Here is a 27722-nt window from a genome sequence, read left to right as displayed (position 1 = left end):
GCTCACCTCTAGAGAAATTTCCCCGAAAGGCAGACAGAGGCCCCCACATATATTGGCGGTGATTTAAGATGAAAATGACAAACGTAGTATGAAAATAGGTTTAGCAAAATCGAGGTCCGCTTACTAGATAGCAGGAAGACAGAAAGGGTACTTTCATGGTCAGCTGAAAACCCTATCAATACACCATCCTGAAATTACTTTAAGACTCTAGTATTAACTCATAACATCAGAGTGGCAATTTCAGATCACAAGAGCTTTCCAGACACAGAAACGAAACTGCAGCTGTGAACTGGAACAAAATGCAGAAAACAAACAAGGACAAAAGTCCGACTTAGCTGGAAGTTGTCTGGTAGCAGGAACATGCACAGAAAGGCTTCTGATTACAATGTTGACCGGCATGGAAGTGACAGAGGAGCAAGGTTAAATAGCGACTCCCACATCCTGATGGGAACAGGTGAACAGAGGGGATGATGCACACAAGTTCAATTCCACCAGTGGCCACCGGGGGAGCCCAAAATCCAATTTCACAACAGTACCCCCCCCCCCTCAAGGAGGGGGCACCGAACCCTCACCAGAACCACCAGGGCGATCAGGATGAGCCCTATGAAAGGCACGGACCAGATCGGAGGCATGAACATCAGAGGCAGTCACCCAAGAATTATCCTCCTGACCGTATCCCTTCCATTTGACCAGATACTGGAGTTTCCGTCTGGAAACACGGGAGTCCAAGATTTTTTCCACAACGTACTCCAACTCGCCCTCAACCAACACCGGAGCAGGAGGCTCAACGGAAGGCACAACCGGTACCTCATACCTGCGCAACAATGACCGATGAAAAACATTATGAATAGAAAAAGATGCAGGGAGGTCCAAACGGAAGGACACAGGGTTAAGAATCTCCAATATCTTGTACGGGCCGATGAACCGAGGCTTAAACTTAGGAGAAGAAACCCTCATAGCGACAAAACGAGAAGACAACCACACCAAGTCCCCGACACAAAGCCGAGGACCAACCCGACGCCGGCGGTTGGCAAAAAGCTGAGTCTTCTCCTGGGACAACTTCAAATTGTCCACCACCTGCCCCCAAATCTGATGCAACCTCTCCACCACAGCATCCACTCCAGGACAATCCGAAGATTCCACCTGACCGGAGGAAAATCGAGGATGAAACCCCGAATTACAGAAAAAAGGAGACACCAAGGTGGCAGAGCTGGCCCGATTATTGAGGGCAAACTCCGCTAAAGGCAAAAAAGCAACCCAATCATCCTGATCTGCAGACACAAAACACCTCAAATATGTCTCCAAAGTCTGATTCGTCCGCTCGGTCTGGCCATTAGTCTGAGGATGGAAAGCAGACGAGAAAGACAAATCTATGCCCATCCTAGCACAGAATGCCCGCCAAAATCTAGACACGAATTGGGTTCCTCTGTCAGAAACGATATTCTCCGGAATACCATGCAAACGAACCACATTTTGAAAAAACAGAGGAACCAACTCGGAAGAAGAAGGCAACTTAGGCAGGGGAACCAAATGGACCATCTTAGAGAAACGGTCACACACCACCCAGATGACAGACATCTTCTGAGAAACAGGAAGATCTGAAATAAAATCCATCGAGATGTGCGTCCAAGGCCTCTTCGGGATAGGCAAGGGCAACAACAATCCACTAGCCCGAGAACAACAAGGCTTGGCCCGAGCACAAACGTCACAAGACTGCACAAAGCCTCGTACATCTCGTAACAGGGAAGGCCACCAGAAGGACCTTGCCACCAAATCCCTGGTACCAAAGATTCCAGGATGACCTGCCAACGCAGAAGAATGAACCTCAGAAATGACTTTACTGGTCCAATCATCAGGAACAAACAGTCTACCAGGTGGGCAACGATCAGGTCTATCCGCCTGAAAATCCTGCAAGGCCCGCCGCAGGTCTGGAGAAACGGCAGACAATATCACTCCATCCTTAAGGATACCTGTAGGTTCAGAATTACCAGGGGAGTCAGGCTCAAAACTCCTAGAAAGGGCATCCGCCTTAACATTCTTAGAACCCGGTAGGTATGACACCACAAAATTAAACCGAGAGAAAAACAACGACCAGCGCGCCTGTCTAGGATTCAGGCGTCTGGCGGACTCAAGATAAATTAAATTTTTGTGGTCGGTCAATACCACCACCTGATGTCTAGCCCCCTCAAGCCAATGACGCCACTCCTCAAAAGCCCACTTCATGGCCAAAAGCTCCCGATTCCCAATATCATAATTCCGCTCGGCGGGCGAAAATTTACGAGAAAAAAAAGCACAAGGTTTCATCACGGAGCAGTCGGAACTTCTTTGCGACAAAACCGCCCCAGCTCCGATTTCAGAAGCGTCGACCTCAACCTGAAAAGGAAGAGCAACATCAGGCTGACGCAACACAGGGGCGGAAGAAAAGCGGCGCTTAAGCTCCCGAAAGGCCTCCACAGCAGCAGGGGACCAATCAGCAACATCAGCACCCTTCTTAGTCAAATCAGTCAATGGTTTAACAACATCAGAAAAAACAGCAATAAATCGACGATAAAAGTTAGCAAAGCCCAAAAATTTCTGAAGACTCTTAAGAGAAGAGGGTTGCGTCCAATCACAAATAGCCCGAACCTTGACAGGATCCATCTCGATGGAAGAGGGGGAAAAAATGTATCCCAAGAAGGAAATCTTTTGAACCCCAAAAACGCACTTAGAACCCTTCACACACAAGGAATTAGACCGCAAAACCTGAAAAACCCTCCTGACCTGCTGGACATGAGAGTCCCAGTCATCCGAAAAAATCAGAATATCATCCAGATACACGATCATAAATTTATCCAAATAATCACGGAAAATGTCATGCATAAAGGACTGAAAGACTGAAGGGGCATTTGAAAGGCCAAAAGGCATCACCAAATACTCAAAGTGGCCCTCGGGCGTATTAAATGCGGTTTTCCACTCATCCCCCTGCTTAATTCGCACCAAATTATACGCCCCACGGAGATCTATCTTAGAGAACCACTTGGCCCCCTTTATGCGAGCAAACAAATCAGTCAGCAGTGGCAACGGATATTGATATTTAACCGTGATTTTATTCAAAAGCCGATAATCAATACACGGCCTCAAAGAGCCATCTTTCTTAGACACAAAGAAAAAACCGGCTCCTAAGGGAGATGACGAAGGACGAATATGTCCCTTTTCCAAGGACTCCTTTATATATTCTCGCATAGCAGCATGTTCAGGCACAGACAGATTAAATAAACGACCCTTAGGGTATTTACTACCCGGAATCAAATCTATGGCACAATCGCACTCCCGGTGCGGAGGTAATGAACCAAGCTTAGGTTCTTCAAAAACGTCACGATAGTCAGACAAGAATTCAGGAATCTCAGAGGGAATAGATGACGAAATGGAAACCAAAGGTACGTCCCCATGCATCCCCTTACATCCCCAGCTTAACACAGACATAGCGTTCCAGTCGAGGACTGGGTTATGAGATTGCAGCCATGGCAATCCAAGCACCAACACATCATGTAGATTATACAGCACAAGAAAGCGAATAATCTCCTGATGATCCGGATTAATTCGCATAGTTACTTGTGTCCAGTATTGTGGTTTATTACTAGCCAATGGGGTGGAGTCAATCCCCTTCAGAGGTATAGGAGTTTCAAGAGGCTCTAAATCATACCCACAGCGTTTGGCAAAGGACCAATCCATAAGACTCAAAGCGGCGCCAGAGTCGACATAGGCATCCGCGGTAATAGATGATAAAGAACAAATCAGGGTCACAGATAGAATAAACTTAGACTGAAAAGTGCCAATTGAAACTGACTTATCAAGCTTCTTAGTACGCTTAGAGCATGCTGATATAACATGAGTTGAATCACCACAATAAAAGCACAACCCATTTTTTCGTCTAAAATTCTGCCGTTCGCTTCTGGACAGAATTCTATCACATTGCATATTCTCTGGCGTCTTCTCAGTAGACACCGCCAAATGGTGCACAGGTTTGCGCTCCCGCAGACATCTATCGATCTGGATAGCCATTGTCATGGACTCATTCAGACCCGCAGGCACAGGGAACCCCACCATAACATCCTTAACGGCATCAGAGAGACCCTCTCTGAAATTCGCCGCCAGGGCGCACTCATTCCACTGAGTAAGCACAGACCATTTACGGAATTTTTGGCAGTATATTTCAACTTCATCTTGCCCCTGAGATAGGGACATCAAGGCTTTTTCCGCCTGAAGCTCTAAATGAGGTTCCTCATAAAGCAACCCCAAGGCCAGAAAAAACGCATCCACATTGAGCAACGCAGGATCCCCTGGAGCCAATGCAAAAGCCCAATCTTGAGGGTCGCCCCGGAGCAAGGAAATCACAATCCTGACCTGCTGAGCAGGATCTCCAGCAGAGCGAGATTTCAGGGACAAAAACAACTTGCAATTATTTTTGAAATTTTGAAAGCAAGATCTATTCCCCGAGAAAAATTCAGGCAAAGGAATTCTAGGTTCAGATATAGGAACATGAACAACAAAATCTTGTAAATTTTGAACTTTCGTGGTGAGATTATTCAAACCTGCAGCTAAACTCTGAATATCCATTTTAAACAGGTGAACACAGAGCCATTCCAGGATTAGAAGGAGAGAGAGAGAGGAAGGCTGCAATATAGGCAGACTTGCAAGTGATTCAATTGAAAGCACACTCAGAACTGAAGGGAAAAAAAAAAAAAAAATTTTCAGCAGACTTCCTTTTTTCTCTCCTTTCTCTGCCAATTAATTTAACCCTTTGTGGGCCGGTCAAACTGTTATGGTTCTCAATGGCAAGAGAACATAGCCCAGCATACATAGGAACTAGCTCTTGGAAGGATGGAAACTTAAACTGACCATGAACTAAACCTGCCGCACAACTAACAGTAGCCGGGTAGCGTAGCCTGCGTTTTATCCCTAGACGCCCAGCGCCGGCCGGAGGACTAACTAATCCTGGCAGAGGAAAATATAGTCCTGGCTCACCTCTAGAGAAATTTCCCCGAAAGGCAGACAGAGGCCCCCACATATATTGGCGGTGATTTAAGATGAAAATGACAAACGTAGTATGAAAATAGGTTTAGCAAAATCGAGGTCCGCTTACTAGATAGCAGGAAGACAGAAAGGGTACTTTCATGGTCAGCTGAAAACCCTATCAATACACCATCCTGAAATTACTTTAAGACTCTAGTATTAACTCATAACATCAGAGTGGCAATTTCAGATCACAAGAGCTTTCCAGACACAGAAACGAAACTGCAGCTGTGAACTGGAACAAAATGCAAAAAACAAACAAGGACAAAAGTCCGACTTAGCTGGAAGTTGTCTGGTAGCAGGAACATGCACAGAAAGGCTTCTGATTACAATGTTGACCGGCATGGAAGTGACAGAGGAGCAAGGTTAAATAGCGACTCCCACATCCTGATGGGAACAGGTGAACAGAGGGGATGATGCACACAAGTTCAATTCCACCAGTGGCCACCGGGGGAGCCCAAAATCCAATTTCACAACAGACAGTCTGTGGTGCAATTTGACGTTGGTGGATGTTGAGCGGCCCCCAAACGCAGGGCAGCGGGGTACTCGGTACCGGGTCCCTCGGTCTCGGTTCTAGGGGCGTCACGGTGGCCCGACCCGGTCCGTGGCCCTGCTAAGGGGCGCCCAAATAAAGGTGTAGGTGAGAGTTTGTCAAGTGTTCGTGACGCCACCTGTGGTATTCGGTCAGGGTGACCGACGCTGCTAGGAGTCCGCTGGGGTGATGGAATGGCAGCTAGATGGTGTAACTTCCCACAGGTGAAGTATGTCCCCAGGGCTTCCCTTGATGAGTAGATGGTAATGGTGTAGGTCACAGTAAATGACGAGGACACAGGGTTGCAGTCTCTTTACCTTTTTACTGAAGGCTTCGGCATCCACAATCCAGAGCACTGCTAACAGGGCTGGCTGAGGCCGGCCGGTCCGAAGGCACATCCAGAGTTCCCTTTGCAGGTGGAAATCAGTAGCCTTCCTACTAGCGCCTGTGTGTTGTAGTACCTCCCTGCTGAGCACCACGGGATAGTCCTCACAACTGTCGTGTATGTTCCTGTTCTTTCTCTCCGTCCCCCAGATGGTTTGGATAGGACGCACCCGTATGACGGGGTAGGCCTGGAGTTATTTTATAGGGACCCTAGAGACGCCCCTCTCCCACAATTGCCTCCGTTGTCTTCATTAGGTGTAAAGGTGAGACAGCCAACCTAGAGTTAACTGCCCTGCCGTAGTTCAAAGTAATGCGTAGAGTCTATTACTTCCTCGGCGTTCCGGCCGCCGGCTACGCGCCTCAGAAGGATGTTGCCGATCTTGGGGCATGACTCCTCCTGGTTCTATCTCCTTTGTGCTGTGATCTCGTTTCTCACTTCTCCACAATATACTTCGCTTCGTGTCCTTTCTTAGGATGCCGCCGCAATGAGTTGCAGGCACGGCTCCGTAACGATCTGTCTCGTGCTAGGCCACTGCCAGGATCCCACCCCTGACAGGGACCTCCCTGAGTCTTCCCAAGCAACTCTCTCTCACTAGATGTTACCTGGGCAAAACCCAGTCAGCTTCTCTCTAACTTCCTATCCGACTCCCAGTTTTACCAGAGTGTGAGGAGTGGTCTAATACATAGAACCTTTTGCTCCCCCTGGTGGCCGGAGTGTGAAGTGTAATGTGTGACTGTGATACCTGGTCAGGTGAACTCCTTTAGTGCCATCAGACGTACCATCACTCCCCCTTGTGGAAGAGCGACAATACTGCAACGACCAGGACTCTGGGGCGCTGCACTTGGAGTGAGACATGATGTCCCAGATGTGCTCAATCAGATCCAGGTCTGGGGAATGGGCGGCCAGTCCATAGCTTCAATGCCTTCATCTTGCAGGAACTGCTGACAACACTCCAGCCACATGAGGTCTGGCATAGTCCTGCATTAGGAGGAACCCAGGGCCAACCACACCAGCATATGGTCTCACAAGGGGTCTGAGGATCTCATCTCGGTACCTAATAGCAGTCAGGCTACCTCTGGCGAGCACATGGAGGGCTGTGCGGCCCTCCCAAGAAATGCCACCCCACACCATTACTGACCCACTGCCAAACCGGTCATGCTGAAGGATGTTGCAGGCAGCAGATCGCTCTCCACGGCGTCTCCAGACTCTGTCACGTCTGTCACATGTGCTCAGTGTGAACCTGCTTTCATCTGTGAAGAGCACAGGGCGCCAGTGGTGAATTTGCCAATCTTGGTGTTATGTGGCAAATGCCAAACATCCTGCACGGTGTTGGGCTGTGAGCACAACCCTCATCTGTGGACGTTGGGCACTCTTGCATGAAGGCGGAGGTAACGGTCCTGCTGCTGGGTTGTTGCCCTCCTACGGCCCCCTCCACATCTCCTGGTGTACTAGCCTGTCTCCTGGTAGTGCCTCCAGCCTCTGGACACTACGCTGACAGAAACAGCAAACCTTCTTGCCACAGCTCGCATTGATGTGCCATCCTGGATGAGCTGCACTACCTGAGCCACTTGTGTGGGTTGTAGAGTACGTCTCATGCTACCACGAGTGTGAAAGCACAACCAACATTCAAAAGTGACCAAAACGTCAACCAGAAAGCATTGGTACTGAGATGTGGTCTGTGGTCCCCACCTGCAGAACCACTCCTTTATTGAGGGGGTCTTGATAATTGCCAATAATTTCCATCTGTTGTCTATTCCATTTGCACAACAGCATGTGAAATTGATTGTCAATCAGTGTTGCTTCCTAAGTGGACAGTTTGGTTTCACAGAAGTTTGATTTACTTGGAGTTAGATTCTGTCGTTTAAGTGTTCCCTTTATTTTTTTGAGCTCTGTATATACATATACATACACCCTCAAGGAACATGTTAATATATAAAAAATGGGATATACATAGTGAATGACTCTAAAAGGGCCACTAAGGACGCGGTTGATATTAGCACTGCTGTTGCCCGGAGAAGACATCACTCCCATCATCCTTCGTGGTGGAGCAGAGGTTTCTCGGTTCCATCTTGCAGGGAGGAACAAGGCTCGATGTCGCCCCCTGCTGAGTAACACTATATATACACTCTACCCATAGCACTGAAAAAAAAAGTTTTTAAAAGTTCTGGAATGGTCAAAATAAAATGGTAAATTGCATACAAAGCGATTACAAATGTGCATTTATTAAAAAGCAGGGGGTCTGTCACTGATCAGATTGCTCCATAAGCCGGGAGGATTTGGTAATGGCCCCCACGCTGCTGCTGCGTGTTGTGTCAGTAAACATTGCCGTGTTGTAATGCTCATTAGGGGACATCTCCGCTGCCCCCTAGGATCGCTGTCTGTCTCCTCCTGCCATCCACGACTTCTGCCTGCTCAGCTGGCAGCCACTTGTAGCTCCCAGTGAGCAGATTAGGCCTCTCCGTGGGGCGCCTGGCCCTTTAATTACTCGCTCTTTAAGACTACAAATGTGTAAATGTTTTTATTAGTCCGTCCCTAATAATCCGGCTTATAATAAACGAGCCTGTAATCGCCTTATAATGACTTCAGCCCTAAAGTAAAGCTGAAGAGATGTGGACAATTTCACGTATTGTAATCGGGGTGGGAAATGGGCGAACGTTCAATGTTATCGTTATTAATCCGACTTAAAGGGGGTCGTCCAACTTTTTCTTTAAATCCACACATTCAGGGATAACATAATTAAATACATCACTTTTTCATTAAAATCTTTCTGTCCACTTTGTATTGTTGGCTGCAAAATGAGTTAACTGAGGATCCATCAGCGAGCTCGTTCCACTCTGAGTTTGTAGCTTTTAACAATTGATGACCAGTGACCACATTGAAGGTGAAAGGAAACAAAATCCAGAGGGTGCAAATTTTTTTTTTAATTAACCCAAGACCCAAATATTAAAAAGAAAAAAAATAACAATAGTTTCCCCAAGCCCTTTAATGCCGCCATAGCACAGCCCATGCCCCCCAGGGTTTGGAATGATATAGGAGCCCCCCTAGTGTATAAATGTGGCCATTGGAGAGTCCTGGCGCCTTCCTAGAACCCCAACATTGGGATCGCCTTGATTCGCGGCGCGCTCGCTGACTTTTCCGCCATTTTTTCCTTTAGGTAGTGGCCAGATCCAGCTGTGGCAGTTCCTCCTTGAGCTCCTGTCGGACAGCGGGAACGCCGGCTGCATCGCCTGGGAAGGAGTGAACGGCGAGTTCAAGATGACGGATCCGGACGAGGTGGCCCGCCGCTGGGGGGAGCGCAAGAGCAAACCCAACATGAACTACGACAAGCTGAGCCGGGCGCTGCGCTACTACTACGACAAGAACATCATGAGCAAAGTGCATGGCAAGAGATACGCCTACAGGTTCGACTTCCAGGGGATCCAGGTGGTCCAGCAATCCCACCACAATGACCCGTCAGGGTGCAAATATCAGGAAGGGAACTATTATACCCAGCAAGCCAAGTCCGCTGTGCAACCACCCCCCCACCATAACCAGTCCCCGACCCTGCCCGCCATCATCCCTGTGCAGTACTACAGCACGCCTCCAGGGGGTGGACTGTACCCGGGGCAGACACGGCAACATGGCGGCCAGCTGGGGGCTTACTACTGAAGGGGCGAACTACAGAACCCAGGAGAACTTTGTGAATAGTCTCAGGCACTGAGATTTGTATCTACGCCGGGGTCTTGGAGGGTTTTATATATTTTGTATTTTACTTATTAAGTGCATTAGGCTTGGACTTGTCTTCTAGATTCGGGCCGGACTCGGTGGAGACGGCGGATTCTGGGAGAAGTTCTGGCTCAGGTTTTTGTGTGTTTTTTTGCAGATTTTGGTGAGGAGGTGAAAGGGTTAAGCTGGATGGTGTAAAGTGTTTCCTATCTGTAATAATAAATTATATTCTCCTGTAGATTATAAGATCGCGACGATACATTATATCCGTCTGCGGGAGGCGGAAAACCAGGCTGTAAGAATACTACAGCTATTGCTCTCTGTTTTCAGCCATTTCACACAGGGAAGAAGCGGACTTCTATCTTCCTTTGGGAAAATTCCTGCATTTCTAGAGAGGTCCTGTCCTCATAGCTGGGGGGCTGGAGACCCCACAGTTGGGCTAGGAACTGCCCCCGCTATACCGGCAAACGTGCTGAATAAAGTGACCTCGCAGCCCCCGCTATACCGGCACATGTGATCCATGCAGTGACCTCACGGCCCCCACTATACCGGCACACGCAGGAGGATGGTAACTGTGCCCTGGAAAGAAAAGAAGGGCTGAAAGGGACTACAAGTACCAGCCCCACCAGCTTAGATGTGCATCCCATTTTAGTGATCACCGTGAGGGTACCATGTTCTGGGTCTTTTATGCTTAATACGGAGGGCCGACAGTGACAGCCGCCCCCATATCCTGTGTGATCGTATACCCGCAGGCCATTAATGCACATCCTGTGTACGCCACATGCGCAGCCGGCTTCCTGTTTATCAGGAAATAGGACAATGGACGGGCCGGACTCCCACAATCCCCAGCTCCTGAAGGGTGAAGGTATAGGGGGCACAAGGAAAGAGGTAGTCAATGATTACTGAAACGTGAGGGGCTTTCTTCCAAGAACAACGCCCCTTATATCCACAGGAGACCTCTGGTACTGCAGCTCCTTATTCCCCACAATGGACAGAGCTATGGTAGAGGGTCCATAGATAGTGAGTGTAGTCATGGCGGGGGGCAGTGCGTTAGGGTGTCCTTACATATCAGGTGTAGTTATGGGGAGCAGTGTGATAGGGGGTCGTTACACATCATGTGTATTCATGGCGGGGGTCAGTGCGGTAGGGGATGCCTAAATATAAGGTGGAGTTATAGGGAGCAGTGCAGTAGGGGGTCCTTACATATCAGGTGTAGTTATGGGGAGTAGTGCGGTAGGGGATGCTCAGATATAAGGGCAGTGCAGTAGGGGGTCCCCAGAGATAGGATGTAGTTATTGGGAGTAGTGCAGTAGTGGGTCCCCGGTGATCGGGAGCAGTGCAGTAGGGGGTCCTAAGACATAGGGTGTAGTTATGGGGAGCAGTGTGGTAGGGGGGCCCCACATATAGGGTGTAGTTATTGGGAGTAGTGCGGTAGGGGTCTCCCAGTTAACAGGTGTTATTATGGGGAGCAGTGCTGTAGGGAGTCCCCAGATGTAAGGTGTAGTTATGGGGAGCAGTGCAGTAGGGGGTCCTAAGACATAGGGTCTAGCTATTGGGAGTAGTGCAGTAGGGGGTCCCCGGTTTTCGGATGTAGTTATGGGGAGCAGTGTGATAAAACAAAACTAAAGCTCCCAGTAATACACTTTGGGGCGCAGAGCGTTTCAGCTTACAGAAGAGAACGAGTCGTGGAGGGGGGAGCAGCATGGAATAGGGGTACACAGGTATAACAGTAATGTGGTCCAGGCCGTGCTACTGATATTCCCAGGATATAAATCAGAAGAAAAAAAAAAAAAAGAAAACACATGAAAAGAAAACCGACATTAACTTTATTTACACTGTACATCGGCCGAACATGAAAGACCAATCATCTGCGGGGAAATCTGATATTGTGAAGGAGAAAAATGAAGTTGGAATGAACCAATCAGAGTGACACTAATATAAATATACAGTAAGACAAGAGGGTGCGGCGCAGAGGGGGTTAATATTTCAGGACTCCTGTGAAGGAGTCATCTTCAACTTCTTATAAGGGTGTATGGCGTCACCTGCTGGCCATTAGTGGTAGTGCCACATCCCGCACTTGGGGAAGATCTCGACCCCATGTCCCCCAGACGTAGCAATCAGCCAAAAACAACAATCAACAAATCAAAAAGTGGGCTTTATATTTATAGACTCAAATAAAGGGGGTGGGGGATCTGATGCCGCACTGACCAGACAGACCAAGCTCAGGCTGTCACTTTGCATTGCTCAGCAGTTCCCGTGTGTCTGGGGTTATCTCAGGCCGAGCTTCTTCTTCTCCCGCTGCTTCTTGCGAACAATGTCTATATTTCGATCCTTCCACATGCTCTTCCGAAGCTTGATGGGCCGAGAGCCGACATATTTGCCTGCGGAAGATGAAATAAGTCAGGAAAAAATAAATCCTAAGCATCAGCGTGAGCTTCATAGGTGCGGGACTCGTTACAGTGTATCAGAGCTCCACGATCAATCCAGATGTGCACAAGAATATTCACATTCACTGACAGCAAGCAGGGATATTGAAAATGAACCATTCCTTACAGAACGATGGCCACAGAGGACACGCCAACAGACAAGGGGGGGGGAACATTGTGATCTGGCCTCAGGATAAATATGAGCAAGAGGCCCTCAGACAACTGAGGGATTCTGAGACACACTCTAGATTATCCTATAATCCTCTGGGCTCTTTCTCTCTCGATCTACAGGGTATTTTGGTCAGAGCTCTGGAGAAAGATGTGATTACAAAGCAGGTACTTGATGGTTTAACTGTCAAATTTCCAAAAATTCTGACCTTTTACCTGCTTCCTAAGATCCACAAGAATGCCCTCGACCCTCCTAGGCGTCCTATTGTGTCCGAGATTGGGGGCCTTTGTAACCCGATCTGCCAATTTATTGACTTTACCTTAAACCTTTGGTGGAAACTTTACCGTCATATGTACAGGACACAACGGGCGCCCTGGCTAGGGTCGATGGCATTTTTGTGGACCATGATACATTGATGGTGACCGCCAACGTGGAGAGCCTTTACACATGTATTGATCACCAACATGGCGTCGATGCGGTCCGCCTCTTCCTGGGGGCCTCCGACCGTGATGGCCCCTTGTGTGAGATAATCCTCGAGTTGCTACACTATGTCCTTACCCATAATTTTTTTTGTCTATAAAGATCATTTCTATTTACAGAAGCGCGGCACAGCCATGGGCGCGGCCTGTGCGCCCTCGTACGCCAATCTCTTCCTGGGTGCCTGGGAGAGATCTTTGTTTGGCGACGGGGGCCCACCGGCCGCCTCCCATGTGCTGTGCTGGCACAGATATATAGATGATATTTTCTTTTTGTGGGATGGGACGGTGCAGCAATTCATGAGGACGCTGAATCAGAAGTCTTTGAACATCTATCTGACATACACCTATGATATTAAAAAAGTCAACTTCTTGGAAGTCAGCTTTGAAGTTGATCAGAATGGGTCCATCCAGACGGATGTATACCGTAAGCCGACATCCGTGAATTCACTGATTCATGCGTCCTCGGCTCACAATCCTTCCACTATCAGGGCCGTCCCAGTCGGACAGTTCCTCCGGATGAGGCGGATCTGTTCATCTGATGCCAAATTTGAAACACAGGCCTCGGATTTGAAATCCAGGTTTGCTGCACGTGGATATTCCAACCGGTGCATCAAGCAGGGATATCAGAGGGCGACTCCACAAGGTGATCTCCTCAAAAGTACTAGAGCTCGACCACGTACCACTGAGAATGGACCTATCCGCATTTATCTCTACATTCAACCATGAATGGGAGGATATGAGGCAGATCCTTTCAAAACATTGGTCTATTTTGAATGCTGAGCCCTGGGAACATCTCTTGGTGACTATCCTTCCATGACTACAAGAAGATCCAAAAATTTAAAGGACCTCTTGGTAAGCAGTCACTATGTACCTACCTTGAAGCATCCATTCGGCTCTAAAGGCCCGACACCCGGCTCCATACATGCAGTCGCTGTCTTGCCTGCACAAATGTCCTGCGCTGCACCACGTTCTGCTCTTCCGACGGTAAAAAACATTTCGATATCAGACACCGGATTTCGTGTAGTAGCACAAATGTGATCTGTTACGCCACATGCGGGTGCTCAAAAATTTATATTGGACTTACATCAAGAGAACTTAGAGTACGAGTGCGTGAGCATGTGCGGGACATTTGTGCGACCAAGACAGCGACCGACATCACCCTCCTCAAAACAATCCCCCGTCATTTTAGACAGTATCACAACAGCGAACCATCCACTTTTAAAGTGAGAGGGATTGATGCGATCTATTTAGGAATAAGAGGGGGTGATTATAAAAAAATCCAAATGGATCACATTATTAGATACACTGACCCCTAGGGGTCTAAATGAGTCACTGTATTTTTCATCTTTTTTGTGATCCATTACTAATAATACTTCAATAATTGTTTGTATTCTTGTCATACCCCCATATTCCCCTGCTCAGGGTGTTTGTTTCTTGTTTTTATCATATTTTTTTAATTTGTGTACTATTTTATCTCTAATATTTTCACTTTTTATAACCTTTTGCAGTGGGATAAAAAAAATCTGTGGCCCTTCCTCTTTTCCCCTCTTCTTCACCAATGCCGGAAGTTGGATTTAACTTTGTACCATCCACTCTAATCAACAACCATGCTGGAACCTCATTAGATGATGATTTATGGAACTGGTGGACATTAGAATTGTTATCTGATTTATGGAATTTACATTTGTCTCCATGCCTACGATGCTATATGTATATTTTCTATCATCATTGTGGTTCCTACATAGTGCATTATTGTCAATACCACCTAGATATGTTAGGAGTGGAGGTTGAGTGATTATTCAGACCTTGCGTTGGTGATATAGTGGTTGTGCGCATGCGTGCCGTCATCCCGGATCTCTGGTGTGCGGCGGTGCGTCTCTGTGCCTTGCTCGCGCGCCCGGGGACTTTTTTTCTTATTCCCCGCGCGTGCACAGTAATGCGTGACGCTCTGGTGCACTTCCAGAACCTGGGACATACGGTGCGCATGCGCCACTTTCAACCACTCGGATTGGCCCTTAAACAACATGTGACTTACCCTATGACCTTAAAAGATCCTTGCTGCTTAGGCTATCTCACTTCCCTTGAAAAAGCGGTCTATTGGAGACGCGAAACGCGCGTCGGGGCTTTCTAACACCCGGCCCAGGATCCCCTAATCTCTGCCCGTGGTAAGTGCTTGTTTGCCCCATATGGTGCTTTATCTTCTGACCCAAGTCGCCTTATATATAGTGTGTTTGGGGGAGGCAAGCCTACCGGTGTTATACTGCAAATAAACAGCAATTGAAAATCTAGCGTACTGCTCTAGATAAACTGACTATCAAATTACGTATACTTCAGCATAGACAGAAATTATTCTTAAAACTTAACCTTTAATATGCATACCTAAAAGAAATAGATTTGTTTAAAATCAATCGATTGAGAACAGTGCTCATGATTACCAGTGCATTTAAAATATGGCACGATCTCACCCATTTGTCGCCTCTCGATTTTCTGAAGGTTCCTGTGGCCTCAGGATCCGTGAAACTTTTAACCATGGGGAGAAGAAAATACACCAGAGGGGGGAGAGGGGACAGGACCTACTATCCCTGTCGTGCCCTGTGTGAAAAACTCCCGCCCTCACAAGGGCAGTACCCAAATATGAGCCTGTTAAAGTGATACCCTTGGCAAATGTAGCCACCCTGGAATTGTGTTTCCCTAACTCTTCCCAACGCGTTTCCTCCCCTGTTCAGGGGGTTCATCAGGGGAAGTTGCCCAGGTTAGAGGGGGTATTCTGCAGTGGCAGACATAACCTCCAGTGGTAATAAATGTAGTAACAGATTCCTCAGTGTGAGGAGCAAAATGGTCTCTGTCACACTAGGTTCTAATTGCCATTATATAATGGCAATTAGAACCTAGTGTGACAGAGACCATTTTGCTGGAGGTTATGTCTGCCACTGCAGAATACCCCCTCTAACCTGGGCAACTTCCCCTGATGAACCCCCTGAACAGGGGAGGAAACGCGTTGGGAAGAGTTAGGGAAACACAATTCCAGGGTGGCTACATTTGCCAAGGGTATCACTTTAACAGGCTCATATTTGGGTACTGCCCTTGTGAGGGCGGGAGTTTTTCACACAGGGCACGACAGGGATAGTAGGTCCTGTCCCCTCTCCCCCCTCTGGTGTATTTTCTTCTCCCCATGGTTAAAAGTTTCACGGATCCTGAGGCCACAGGAACCTTCAGAAAATCGAGAGGCGACAAATGGGTGAGATCGTGCCATTTTTTAAATGCACTGGTAATCATGAGCACTGTTCTCAATCGGTGTTATACTGCACAAGCACTTTAGAAAAGGATTGATTCCTAGGCACAGATGGGCAGGTGCAATTAGTGGTTCCTGGTATCCCTGTTCTCTTTCTGCACATGTATCACTTTATTTGTGTTTTTTCTTGATTAGTTGCGCATATAATGATGTTTTGTGAACTTTCAATAAAATCTGTTTTTTTATTCATGATACCTAAAAACTCTTGTTTCTCTTTGCATGCAGAAGATGAAATAAGTCAGGAAAAAATAAATCCTAAGCATCGGCGCGAGCTTCATAGGTGCGGGACTCGTTACAGTGTATCAGAGCTCCACGATCAATCCAGATGTGCATAAGAACATGCACATTCACTGACAGCAAGCAGGGATATTGAAAATGAACCATTCCTTACAGAACGATGGCCACAGAGGACACGCCAACATGGCGCTAAACATGACTCCACCGATCAGAGGGAAAGGAAGCGACAGCCCCCCATCTTCACTCACCGTTCATCTCCCTCATTGCCCGGACGTAATCATTGGGGTCTTTGAAGCTCACGAAGCCGTATCCTTTTGTTTTGCCCGTACGCTTGTCTCGAATCACTTTGGCCTTCAGGAACGAGGGGTAGCGACTGAATGCCCGGGCCAGTATGTCGTCGTTCACCTCATTTCCCAGGTCCCCGCAGAATATCCGGAAGTCATCTGTGGGGTTTAAGCAAAATGCATTTACATATTGTCAGACGTAGTAAGATCTTACCAAGAAGCCGACAAGGGGCTACAGCCATGGAAGGATGGGCTACAGCCTTAACATGTGCCAAATGGCAATACGGACTGGCCTCAGTGTCAGCCAAGCATCAGGCACCCCCACTCATCGGCTCGTATGCTGGGGGGCTGTCCTAGCGTACCAGCCTAGAAGTCTTCAGGGGCCACTACCACAGGCGCCAGGACGCTTCTGGGACATCCTGCAGAAGTGGCCGCTTTCCCCCTATGTGAATGGAGCCACGTCTGCCCGCGGCGGTGACATCTGTCCAGTCCTCACCAGTATCCCACTCCAGTAGACTCTGGTCTTCCCAGGACGTCCCGGCTGCGGTTCGGATACAGCGCTTCAGCTTTTCCGGCTTCATCTTCTTTTTGTCTTCCTGCACTGGCTCCGGGATCACCTAGAAGACCACGGCTGTAAATAACGGGGACAGACCGGACTACAGACCCCATCATCTTCATACACGGACCTCTGGCTGTACGGGCTCCAACTCCGGCATGCTGGGACCAATCACCGCTTCCTCGTAACTCAGCTCCTTGTCCTCCGTCAGGGCCGGAGGTTCTGGGATTTCCTCCTAAAGACATGAGTGATGTGAGGAGCAGCGGAAAGGACGCAACGGCAAAGATGCGGCAAAAGGGGCAAGGATGCGGGGGCAAAAGGGGCAAGGACGCCGGGGCAAGGACGCCGCGGCAAGGACTCACCTCTATCTTCCTCACAGGAGGGGCTGTATACACCGTGGGGGCTGCCTGAATGACCGTCGGGTTGATTTTTGGAGACGCCTGTATAACAGGACGAGGTGGAGGCGGCATTGGACCAACTGGGGCTGGCTGCAAGAGCAAAAACATAAAAGACACTTCATGTGTGGGGTCGCACACATTCAGCAAAGCATCGCATTAGCTAAGCATCAAGCTAAAAGGCAGTTACTCCATGGCAGTTAGCGAAGCATCAAGCTAAGAGGCAGTTATTCCATGGCATGATGGCAGTTAGTCAGGGCAGGAGTCAGGTAACCCACACTCTGCTCTCCCTGTTATCCATGTGCTTTATTCCTATCCTATGTTCCCTTGCCATCCACATTCACCACCCCATCCCTCCTCCATAACGACTCATACACATCAGCCCCTCTCTCCTTCCCTCTCCCATGTACGGCTCCCATGCACTTCTCACCTTTCTGAAAAACCTCAGCCCATCTTGCCCAAACACACTGCACAAAAAAAAAAATCTTCGTACAATTTAAAAAACTACTTGCTCATTATCTTCCTACTGATTTCGGGGGACATCTCCCCCAACCCCGGTCCCCCATCCGCTACCCTACCTCACATCAAAACCATACTAACCTTATTAATATTACTTGCATTCCCTCACACCTCTCTGTCAATTGTGCCCTTTGGAATCCACGGTCTGTATGTAACAAGCTTCCTTTCCTACACAACTACTAACTGAACAACTCTCTGAATCTGTGGGCGCTCACTGAAACCTGGATTCAAGATTCCGACACAGTCTCTCCTGCTGCCATTTCCCATGGTGGCTTACAATTCTCCCATTCCCCGACACCCACAAACGAACCTGGTGGTGGAGTCGGCATACTCCTGTCCCCACAATGCACCTTCCAGGTCATCCCCCAGCTCCATCACTCTCATTCCCTTATTTTGAGGTCCACACCATCAGGCTCTTCTGTCCCCTCTCCCTCAGAATAGCGGTCATATACCGGCCCCCAGGCTCACCCACCCACTTCCTGGACCATTTCTCAGCCTGGCTGCCGCACTTCATGTCCTCAGAACTACCATCCCTTATCCTGGGAGACTTCAACATCCCCATTAACAGCCCCACTTCCACATCTGCATCCCAGCTTCTATCACTAACCACTTCTCTAGGCCTCTCACAGCTCTCAACCTCTGAGACACACAAGGACGGTAACACTTGACCTGGTCTTTGTCCGGCTCTGTTCAATCTCCTACCTAGATAAGTCACCGCTTCCCCTCTCTGACCACAACATTCTCTCTTTCACACTCACAATCCCTCGCCCACCCCAGCACCCTCCTACCTACCACACATTCAGAAATCTACATGCTATCAACCCTCACACACTCTCAGACTCCCTACACTCATCACTGTCCCCAATCTCTTCTTTTTCCGTCCTGATCTGGCGGTACATAACTTCAGTGACACTCTTAGAAGCACCGTGGACCAAGTAGCGCCCCTCACCCTCAGAACCTCCAAACAGAGTGAAACAGCCCTGGCTCACAAACTCTTGGAGCTCCTGATCTACTTCCGCCTTACCCGTTACCTCTCCTTTCACTCCCTCCTAGACCCTTCATAGTCCGGCTTCCGCCCCCTACACTTAACGAACTGCACTCATCAAGGTGACCAATGACCTTCTGACAGCAAAATGTAACGGTGACCACTCTCTGCTCATTCTTGTCGATCTTTCTGCAGCTTTCGACACTATTGACCACCCTCTCCTACTCTCTAGGCTCCAGTCTCTAGGCATTAAGGACACTGCTCTCTCCTGGTTCTCCTCCTATCTTTCTGACCGCTCCTTCAGTGTTCTGTTCTCTGGCTCCACTTCATCTCCTCTTCCTCTCACTGTCGGGGTACCTCAGGGCTCAAGCCTTGGCCCCCCCTTCTCTTTTCTCTCTACACGGCCCCAATTGGACAGACCATCAGCAGATTTGGCTTTCAGTACCATCTTTACGCTGATGACACAACTATACACGTCATCCCCTGGCCTTACCCCCGCTGTACTACAGAACGCCACTGACTGTCTGTCTGCAGTCTCCAACATTATGTCCGCTCTCTATCTGAAACTCAACCTCTCCAAAACTGAACTTCTTTTGCTCCCGCCATCTACTAACCTCCCTAAATCTGATGTTTCCCTCTCCATGGGTGGCACCATAATAACACCCCGGCAGCAGGTGCGCTGTCTGGGTGTTATGTTTGACTCCGATCTCTCCTTCACATCCCATATACAATCTCTTGCTCGCTCGTGCCGCTTACACCTAAAGAACATCTCTAGAATCTGTCCTTTTCTCACCATGGAAACAACAAAACCCCTCACTGTCGCCCTGATCCACTCCCGCCTGGACTACTGTAACGCTCTATTAATTGGCCTCCCCCTCACTCGACTTTCCCCTCTCCAGTCTATCCTTAATGCAGTAGCCAGGGTTGTCCATCTAGCTAATCGTTACTCGGACGCGTCCGCTCTTTGCCAGTCATTACACTGGCTGCCCATTTATTACAGGATACAATTCAAAGTACTTGTTCTCCCCCACAAAGCTCTCCACAGTGCGGCACCCCCTTGCATCTCTTCCCTCATTTCGTTCCATCGGCCTAACCGACCGCTGCGCTCTGCAAATAACTTTCGACTAACCTCTGCACTAATCCGTACCTCCCACTCCCGACTCCAAGACATCTCCCGTGCTGTGCCAATCCTCTGGAATGCTCTACCCCAAGATATTAGGACCATCCACAATTTGCATAGTTTTAGGCGCTCCCTCGAAACACATTTGTTCAGAGCGGCCTACCACGTTCACTAATCAGTCATTTTATGTTTGTGTGTGTGTAGCCCACTCACTATCTCCATCTATCCCCCACCCCCTGAAGATGGCTGGACCATCATTGTAAATACATCATTGTAAATACACACCTGTACTTTGTATCCCCCACCTCATGGTAGATTGTAAGCTCTCACGAGCAGGGTCGTCTTATTGTGCTTTAATTAATGTATTGTTAACGTTGTTACTTATGACTGTTGTGTTTGAAACTGTTAAACTGTAAAGCGCTGCGGAATATGTTGGCGCTATATAAAGATTATTATTAAATGTTGCCTTGGTTACCGGCCTCCTCAGAGTGGCCAGTCTATTAAAGGGAACCTGTCACCCCCCTCAGGCGTTTGTAACTAAAAGAGCCACCTTGTGCAGCACAAATGCTGCATTCTGACAAGGTGACTCTTAGTTATGATGCCTGCACACGCTGAAATAATCACTTATAAAATGGGCCCCCTCTTACCCTGAAATCGCCAGGGAGGGGGGTCTTGCCTTCCTAATCAGACGCAGCACAGCCGTCACTCTGGGCCTGTGCGCGGCGGGCGCTGCCTCCTCTTGCTTCATTATCGTCCTCGGCGCCTGCGCATTACGTTTTTTTTTCGGGCGTGCGCAGTTGCGCTGCCCTTTGGACTTACAGCGCAGGCGCCGGGGACGATAATGAAGCAAGAGGAGGCAGCGCCCGGCGCGCACAGGCCCGGAGTGACGGCTGTGCTGCGTCTGATTAGGAAGGCAAGACCCGCCTCCCTGGCGATTTCAGGGTAAGAGAGGGCCCATTTTATAAGTGATTATTTCAGCGTGTGCAGGTATCATAACTAAAAGAGTCACCTTGTTAGAATGCAGCATTAGTGCTGCACAAGGTGGCTCTTTTAGTTACAAACGCCTGAGGGGGGTGACAGATTCCCTTTAAGCAGTAATACACGCTTGCAAGCATCGCTCTCGATGCTAGCTGGATCACTGGATCCCCCAGCTTCAGAGCACCTGCTCTCCCTCAATGATGCAACTCACAGTTCAGCCATTCCACCAGCTAGAGCTGTCAATCATCAGAGGACTTACCGGTGGGCCGGTTCTCATGTTTAAAGGGGGAGGAGGCATATGACTCATCAGTGGTGGCGGAGGTCCGTGCATGGGATGTGCCATCAGAGGCTGTGGTGGAGGCATGCCGGGGTGCCGGGGACCCACTGAGGAATAAAGACAGAGTTACAACAGGAACGGCAAAATAGAAAGCTATTTCAGAAGCAACAAGAGGCCGTACTTACTGGTTCGCTGGTGCTGCAAGACGTGTGGGATGAAGGACAGCCGCGGCGGCATCACAGGATGAGGCTCCGAGGGTCTCTGTAACGCGTGAGGGATAAAACTGTGCCTCATAATAGGGGGTCTGGGGGGAGGGATCGCTGGTGGGCAAAAAGGAAAATAGGGATTTTTGTGTACTCACCATAAAATCCTTTTCTCCGAGCCATTTGTTGGGGGACACAGGACCGTGGGTGTTATGCTGCTGCCACTAGGAGGACACCAAGTGAATACAAAAAAGGGTTAGCTCCTCTTCTGCAGTATACACCACCCATTTGCTCCGGATAGAACCAGTTCAGTGACCAAGCAGTAGGAGATTAACAAAAATTAACCGTAGGTACAACATGTCAAAACTAGAACACTCATCATAGGCAACAGGCCAAAAGGGTGGGTGCTGTGTCCCTCAATGAGTGGCTCGGAGAAAAGGATTTTACAGCGAGTACACAAAAATCCCTATTTCTCCATCGCCACATTGGGGGACATAGGACCGTGTGACGTCCCAAAGAAGTCCCTGGGTGGGAAGTAAAAACATAACAGAGTAAACTCCCGGCGCCTGCTGTCTAAAGATGCACTACCGCTGCCTGCATGATATGTCTACCCAGGGTTGCGTCTGCAGATGCCAGAGTAAACACATTATAATGCTTTAAGAAAGTGTGCAGGCTGGACCAGGTCGCAGCTTTACAAACCTGCTGGATGGAGACGGTCTGAGGACCACCTTGTCATGGTGAATAACCAGAAAGGGAGCTTGACAGGAAAGAGCAGCCAAATCAGAGACTCTTCTGATCCAAGTAATCGCTACAAGGAAGGCAACCTTCCATGAAAGAGATAGGGAGATGTCCTGCAACGGCTCGAAGGGAGACTCTTGTAGGACACCCAGGACCAAATTGAGGTCCCAGACGTCTAGAGGTGCTCTATAGGGAGGTACAATGTGGGAGACTCCATGAAAGAACGTTCTCATCTGGGGTTTGGAAGCAATCTTACGCTGGAACAGGATGGACAAGGCCGAGACCTGCCCTTTGAGGGAACTTGGCGCTAGACCCAAGTCCAGACCAGACTGAAGAAATTCCAAAATGGTGGGAATGTTGAAATTGAGTGGAGGACGACCTCTGCTTCTGCACCAATCGAAGAAGATTATCCGATGATAGACACCAACACCGGCTTTCGAGCATTGATCATGGTGGAAACTACTTTGCGGGAAAAACCCGCACGAGTCAGGACGCAGCATTCAACGGCCAAGCCATCACACACAGGGCCTCTGAGTTCTGGTGGTAAATCAGACCCTGAGAAAGCAGATCCGGCCGATCTGGGAGTCGCCAAGGGACGTCTGTGACCAACTGACCGAGTTCTGTCTACCACGCTCGGTGTGGCAAGTCCGGGGCAATGAGAATCACCGGTACCCCCTCCGCCTTGACCTTCCGAATGACCTTCAGAATCAAGGGTAAGTGGGGAAACATAAGGAAGACGGAAGTGACTCCTGGCGAGGACCAGTGCATCCACCCCAATAGCTTTCGGGCCCCGAAATCAGGCCACAAACACTGGTACCTTGGCATTAGACCGAGATGCCATCAGGTCTACGTCTGGAGTCCCCCAGAGAAGGCAGATCTGCTGGAAAATTTCCTGATTGAGAGATCACTCTCCCGAGGCCAGGCCTTGACAGCTGAGGAAAACCGCAGCCCAATTTTCCGCTCCTGGAATGTGAACGGCTGATATGACCAAGTGGTTCCTTTCAGCCCAGCGAAGGATGTGTTCCACCTCACGCACTGCGGCTTTGCTGGGAGTGCCTCCTTGATGATTGATGTAGGCCACAGCTGTGGCTTTGTCCCACTGGATTTGGATGGGGCGGCCTGCTAGGAGACGATGGAACCGACGCAGGGACAACCAAATCGCTCGGCTCTCCAGGACATTGATGTGAAGACGAGATTCTTGCGGGGACCAACTGCCCTGGGCAGGTGATGATGAAAAACAGCTCCCCAGCCGAGAAGACTGGCGTCGGTCTTGACAACCAGCCAATGGACAGGGAGAAAGGACTTTCCTTGAAGGAGGGAGGACCGGAAAGTCCACCACTGGAGTACCTGCTTGATCCAAGGGGGTCAGTCGACATGGACGATCGAGGGAAGGACTCTTGTCCCATGCACACAAGAGTGCGTGTTGTAGGGGCCGAAGATGGAGTTGGGCGAACGGGATTGCATCTTTTGCAGCTACCATCTTTCCGAGAATCTTCATGCCGAAACAGATGGAACAAGGAGATGAATGACAGAGCTCCTGAACTCTGTGTTGAAGGGCTAGGACGTTTTTCCAGAGGGAAAATCACCAACCCTCGTGAAGTGTCCAGGATCATGCCAAGGAAGGAAATCTGCTGAGCCAGAATGGGAGAGGACTTGTTCAGGTTGATTAACCAGCCAAGCCGAGAAAAGTATCCAAGGAAATGCAGATGCACTCCTCGCAGGCTTGGAAAGATGGCCCTTTGATTAGTAGGTCGTCTAGATAAGGTAGAACGACTAAGCCCCGAGAGTGTAGAATGGCCATGGCAGCCGCCATGACCTTTGTGAATACCCTGGGGGCGGTGGCGAGGCCAAAGGGCAAGGCTGTGAACTGAAAATGTTCTTCTCGAAACGCAAAGCGAAGAAATCTTTGGTGAGGAGGAAAAATTGGGATCTGAAGATAGGCATCCCGAAAGTCGATGAGGCTAGAAACTCCCCTCGGTCCATTGAGGAGAATAAGGAACAGCGGGACTCCATCCTGAAATGCAGCACTGATTAATCTGTTTAGAAGCTTTAAAGTTCAGGATGGGTCTGAGTGAACCATCCTTCTTTGGTACCGTGAACAGGTTTGAATAGAACCCTTGGAACCTTTTGTTCTTTGGGACTGGGGTAATAACCCTGTCTCGGTGGAGAGACTCCTTGGCTTGGTAAAAAGCCCGAGCCCGCGTACCCACCTCGGGTGGATGGGAAGCAAAGAATCGGGTTGGAGGAGGGGAAGAAAATTCTATTTTGTACCCGAAGGACACCAGATCTCTGATCCACTCGTCGTGAACGACTGTGAGCCAGACATGCTCAGGAGCACCTTTCCCCCCGCCCCGGATGAAAAACTCACCGCTGAGGTTTCCAGATCTCCTCCTGGAGGAAGCGATGGGAAGAGGGAAGAGCTGCTACTCTGCATGCAGGTCAGGGCTGCAATAGGGACGGTGCAGGAACCCTCAATCCGCCATCCCTTTGACAGGGAGGAGGAGAGGGACCATCCAGCTCCCTGCAGCTCCGCTTTTCCATTAGTGGTGCTGCAGTGGGAGCAGCAAGGACGCAATGGAAGGGGAGAGCCTCTCTGTTTCCTAAGGGTTCGCTCCCCTAGGATTTCACAGGGCTGTGGCCTGGCTCAGAAGGGGGTACATGGAGGCGACACTCCGTGTTCCCGTCTGCTGCTGATGAACGGAGATAGGAACCCTGAAGGGAACAGTCACCCCTAAAATAGCACAGGCCTGGCATCCCACGTCGCAGGAGAGGGTACAGGGAGGCTACTCTCGCCTGTTGTTGTTTGGGGGAGATCGGCCGCTTGAAAGGGTCCGTTGCCCCAGTCTACCTCTTGCGCAAAAAGGTTTATAAAAAATATAAAACATAAAAATGAGTATGGTCTGAATAGCAGACCCCAGTGTGCCTCCTACGGAAACTAAGCATGAATTGGTTCTATCCGGAGCCAGAGGGCGGTGTATACTGCAGAGGAGGAGCGAACCCTTTCTGTATTCACTTAGTGTCAGCCTCCCAGAGGTAACAGCAAATACCCACGGTCTGTGTCCCCCAATGTGGCGAAGGAGAAACATCACATAGGTGTCTCTTACTACAGCAGAAGTAGAAAGCAAAGTCCAGAGCTGAGGCAAGACAGGTAATGTATGTATACAGTGTCTGCACCAGCAGAATAGAGAGTGCGAATAGAGAGTGCAGCTCTGGGGTATAATACAGGATGTAACTCAGGATCAGTAATGTAAAGTATGTACCCAGTGACTGCACCAGCAGAAGAGTGAGTGCAGCTCTGGGGTATAATACAGGATGTAACTCAGGATCAGTAATGTAATGTATGTACACAGTGACTGCACCAGCAGAATAGTGAGTGCAGCTCTGGAGTATAATACAGTATGTAACTCAGGATCAGTAATGTAATATATGTACACAGTGACTGCACCAGCAGAATAGTGAGTGCAGCTCTGGGGTATAATACAGGATGTAACTCAGGATCAGTAATGTATGTACACAGTGACTGCAGCAGCAGAATAGTGAGTGTAGCTCTGGGGTATAATACAGGATGTAACTCAGGATCAGTAATGTAATGTATGCACACAGTGACTGCACCACCAGAATAGTGAGTGCAGCTCTGGGGTATAATACAGGAGGTAACTCAGGATCAGTAATGTAATGTATCTACACAGTGACTGCACCAGCAGAATAGTGAGTGCAGCTATGGAGTATAATACAAGATGTAACTCAGGATCAGTAATGTAATGTGTGTACACAGTGACTGCACCAGCAAAATAGTGAGTGCAGCTCTGGAGTATAATACAGGATGTAACTCAGGATCAGTAATGTATGTACACAGTGACTGCACCAGCAGAATAGTGAGTGCAGCTCTGGAGTATAATACAGGATGTAACTCAGGATGAGCAATGTAATGTATGTACACAGTGATGGCACCAGCAGAATAGTGAGTGCAGCTCTGGGGTATAATACAAGAGGTAACTCAGTCAGGATCAGTAATGTAATGTATGTACACAGTGACTGCACCAGCAGAATAGTGAGTGCAGCTCTGGGGTATAATACAGGATGTAACTCAGGATCAGTAATGTAATGTATGTACACAGTGACTGCACCAGCAGAATAGTGAGTGCAGCTCTGGGGTATAATACAGGAGGTAACTCAGGATCAGTAATGTAATGTGTGTACACAGTGACTGCACCAGCAGAATAGTGAGTGCAGCTCTGGGGTATAATACAGGAGGTAACTCAGGATCAGTAATGTAATGTGTGTACACAGTGACTGCACCAGCAGAATAGTGAGTGCAGCTCTGGGGTATAATACAGGAGGTAACTCAGGATCAGTAATGTAATGTGTGTACACAGTGACTGCACCAGCAGAATAGTGAGTGCAGCTCTGGGGTATAATACAGGAGGTAACTCAGGATCAGTAATGTATGTACACAGTGACTGCACCAGCAGAATAGGGAGTGCAGGATGTAACTCAGGATTAGTGTAGAGACACTTTTATGCTTACCTGGTCCTACACACGGCACGGGTGGAGCCATTAGTGGAGGGAGCACACTTGCTGCAGCGGCGGCCCGCGCATCCAGGCTCTGCTGCACCTGTGATGGAAGCACACATTATTATCCCCCGGGCGCGGTGGTGCTGGCTCGGCCCCGCACTGTATTGAGCTCCTACCTGGCTGTAGGTGTTGGTCACTATAACCGGGCGGATGACGGGCACAGCAGGGAGGGCTAACGGCACCGGGGCCGGCTCTCCGGGCGGCTGCGCTATGGGGGCGCCCAGCACCTCCTGTTCAAATCTGAAAAAAAAAATAAGAAAGTGACTACTTGTATACAGGACTGAGGGGAGGACGGTGCTCCCCCAGCTGTGGCGGCCGGCAGGACACACGGCCTCCTCTCTGCCCCTACAAGTGCTGAGATAAGCACTACAAGTCCCAGCACGGGACCCCACACCCCGGACATCACTCACAGCGCCATCTCCGCCTCCATCGCCTTCAGCTTCTCCTCCCCGCTCTTCCCGGCCATGACGCCGCTTCACAGACAAGGCACAAGTCGCACAAGTCCCCTCCGTCCCTCCTCTCTCTCCGCCATACACTGGTTTACGTTGCGGCGCACGGTTTCTACGTCACTTCCGTTTCTGGCCTTGCGTCGTAAATGGTAGACTGTATGGGCGGTTTCCGGGTGTGACGTCACTTCCGGGGCGTGTCATACTGGGGTGGGGGCGTGTTCTGACTTAGCACAGGCAGGAGGAGAAGGCAACGCCGCCATTATACATCTCTCTGAGCAGTCCGGTGCCGGTGTAGGGAAGCAGCAGGGAGGAGGTCAGTGTCTCAGTGAGAAAACAGCAGGGTTTATCTATTAAGGCCTCTTTGAC

General features: G+C 49.2%; 2 protein-coding genes across 4 annotated transcripts in view; one reads left to right on the top strand and one right to left on the bottom strand.

The window, feature by feature from the left end:
* Positions 1-9920, top strand: part of LOC143770542 (Friend leukemia integration 1 transcription factor-like) — a 32560-nt gene extending 22640 nt beyond the window's left edge. For both annotated transcript variants that reach the window (XM_077260242.1, XM_077260241.1), the window contains exon 9: positions 9124-9920. In XM_077260242.1, coding sequence (XP_077116357.1) covers positions 9124-9617 — 494 coding nt within the window. In that variant the 3' untranslated portion in view covers positions 9618-9920. The remainder of the gene's footprint in view (positions 1-9123) is intronic.
* A 1559-nt stretch (positions 9921-11479) lies between these two features.
* Positions 11480-27490, bottom strand: RBM42 (RNA binding motif protein 42). 2 transcript variants are annotated; one of them, XM_077260239.1, is made up of 11 exons: positions 27318-27490; positions 27024-27147; positions 26860-26947; positions 21577-21711; positions 21374-21498; positions 17480-17605; positions 17248-17352; positions 17058-17178; positions 16526-16720; positions 13624-13718; positions 11480-12055 (listed from the first exon to the last, which is right to left on the bottom strand). In XM_077260239.1, the coding sequence occupies exons 1-11, from the start codon at positions 27371-27373 to the stop codon at positions 11993-11995; spliced, it is 1233 nt and encodes a 410-aa protein (XP_077116354.1). In that variant the 5' UTR covers positions 27374-27490; the 3' UTR covers positions 11480-11992. The 2 variants fall into 2 exon arrangements, with proteins under 2 accessions (XP_077116354.1, XP_077116355.1); XM_077260240.1 differs by lacking the exon at positions 13624-13718 and having other exon boundaries at positions 27318-27486.
* Positions 27491-27722: the final 232 nt, after the last annotated feature.

The sequence above is a fragment of the Ranitomeya variabilis genome, chromosome 4, assembly GCF_051348905.1.
Source record: "Ranitomeya variabilis isolate aRanVar5 chromosome 4, aRanVar5.hap1, whole genome shotgun sequence".
Classification (NCBI taxonomy): Eukaryota; Metazoa; Chordata; class Amphibia; order Anura; family Dendrobatidae; genus Ranitomeya; species Ranitomeya variabilis.
Note: the sequence above shows the minus strand (reverse complement) of the source record. Positions and strands in the feature narration are given on the sequence as shown.

Coding starts and splice junctions, on each gene's coding strand:
- RBM42 (XM_077260239.1), bottom strand. CDS start 27,373: ATGGCCGGGAAGAGCGGGGAGGAGAAGCTGAAGGCGATGGAGGCGGAG. Junction 21,499..21,576: donor CTTGCAGCACCAGCGAACCA/GTAAGTACGGCC, acceptor TTTATTCCTCAG/TGGGTCCCCGGCACCCCGGC. Junction 16,721..17,057: donor TCTACTGGAGTGGGATACTG/GTGAGGACTGGA, acceptor TAAACCCCACAG/ATGACTTCCGGATATTCTGC.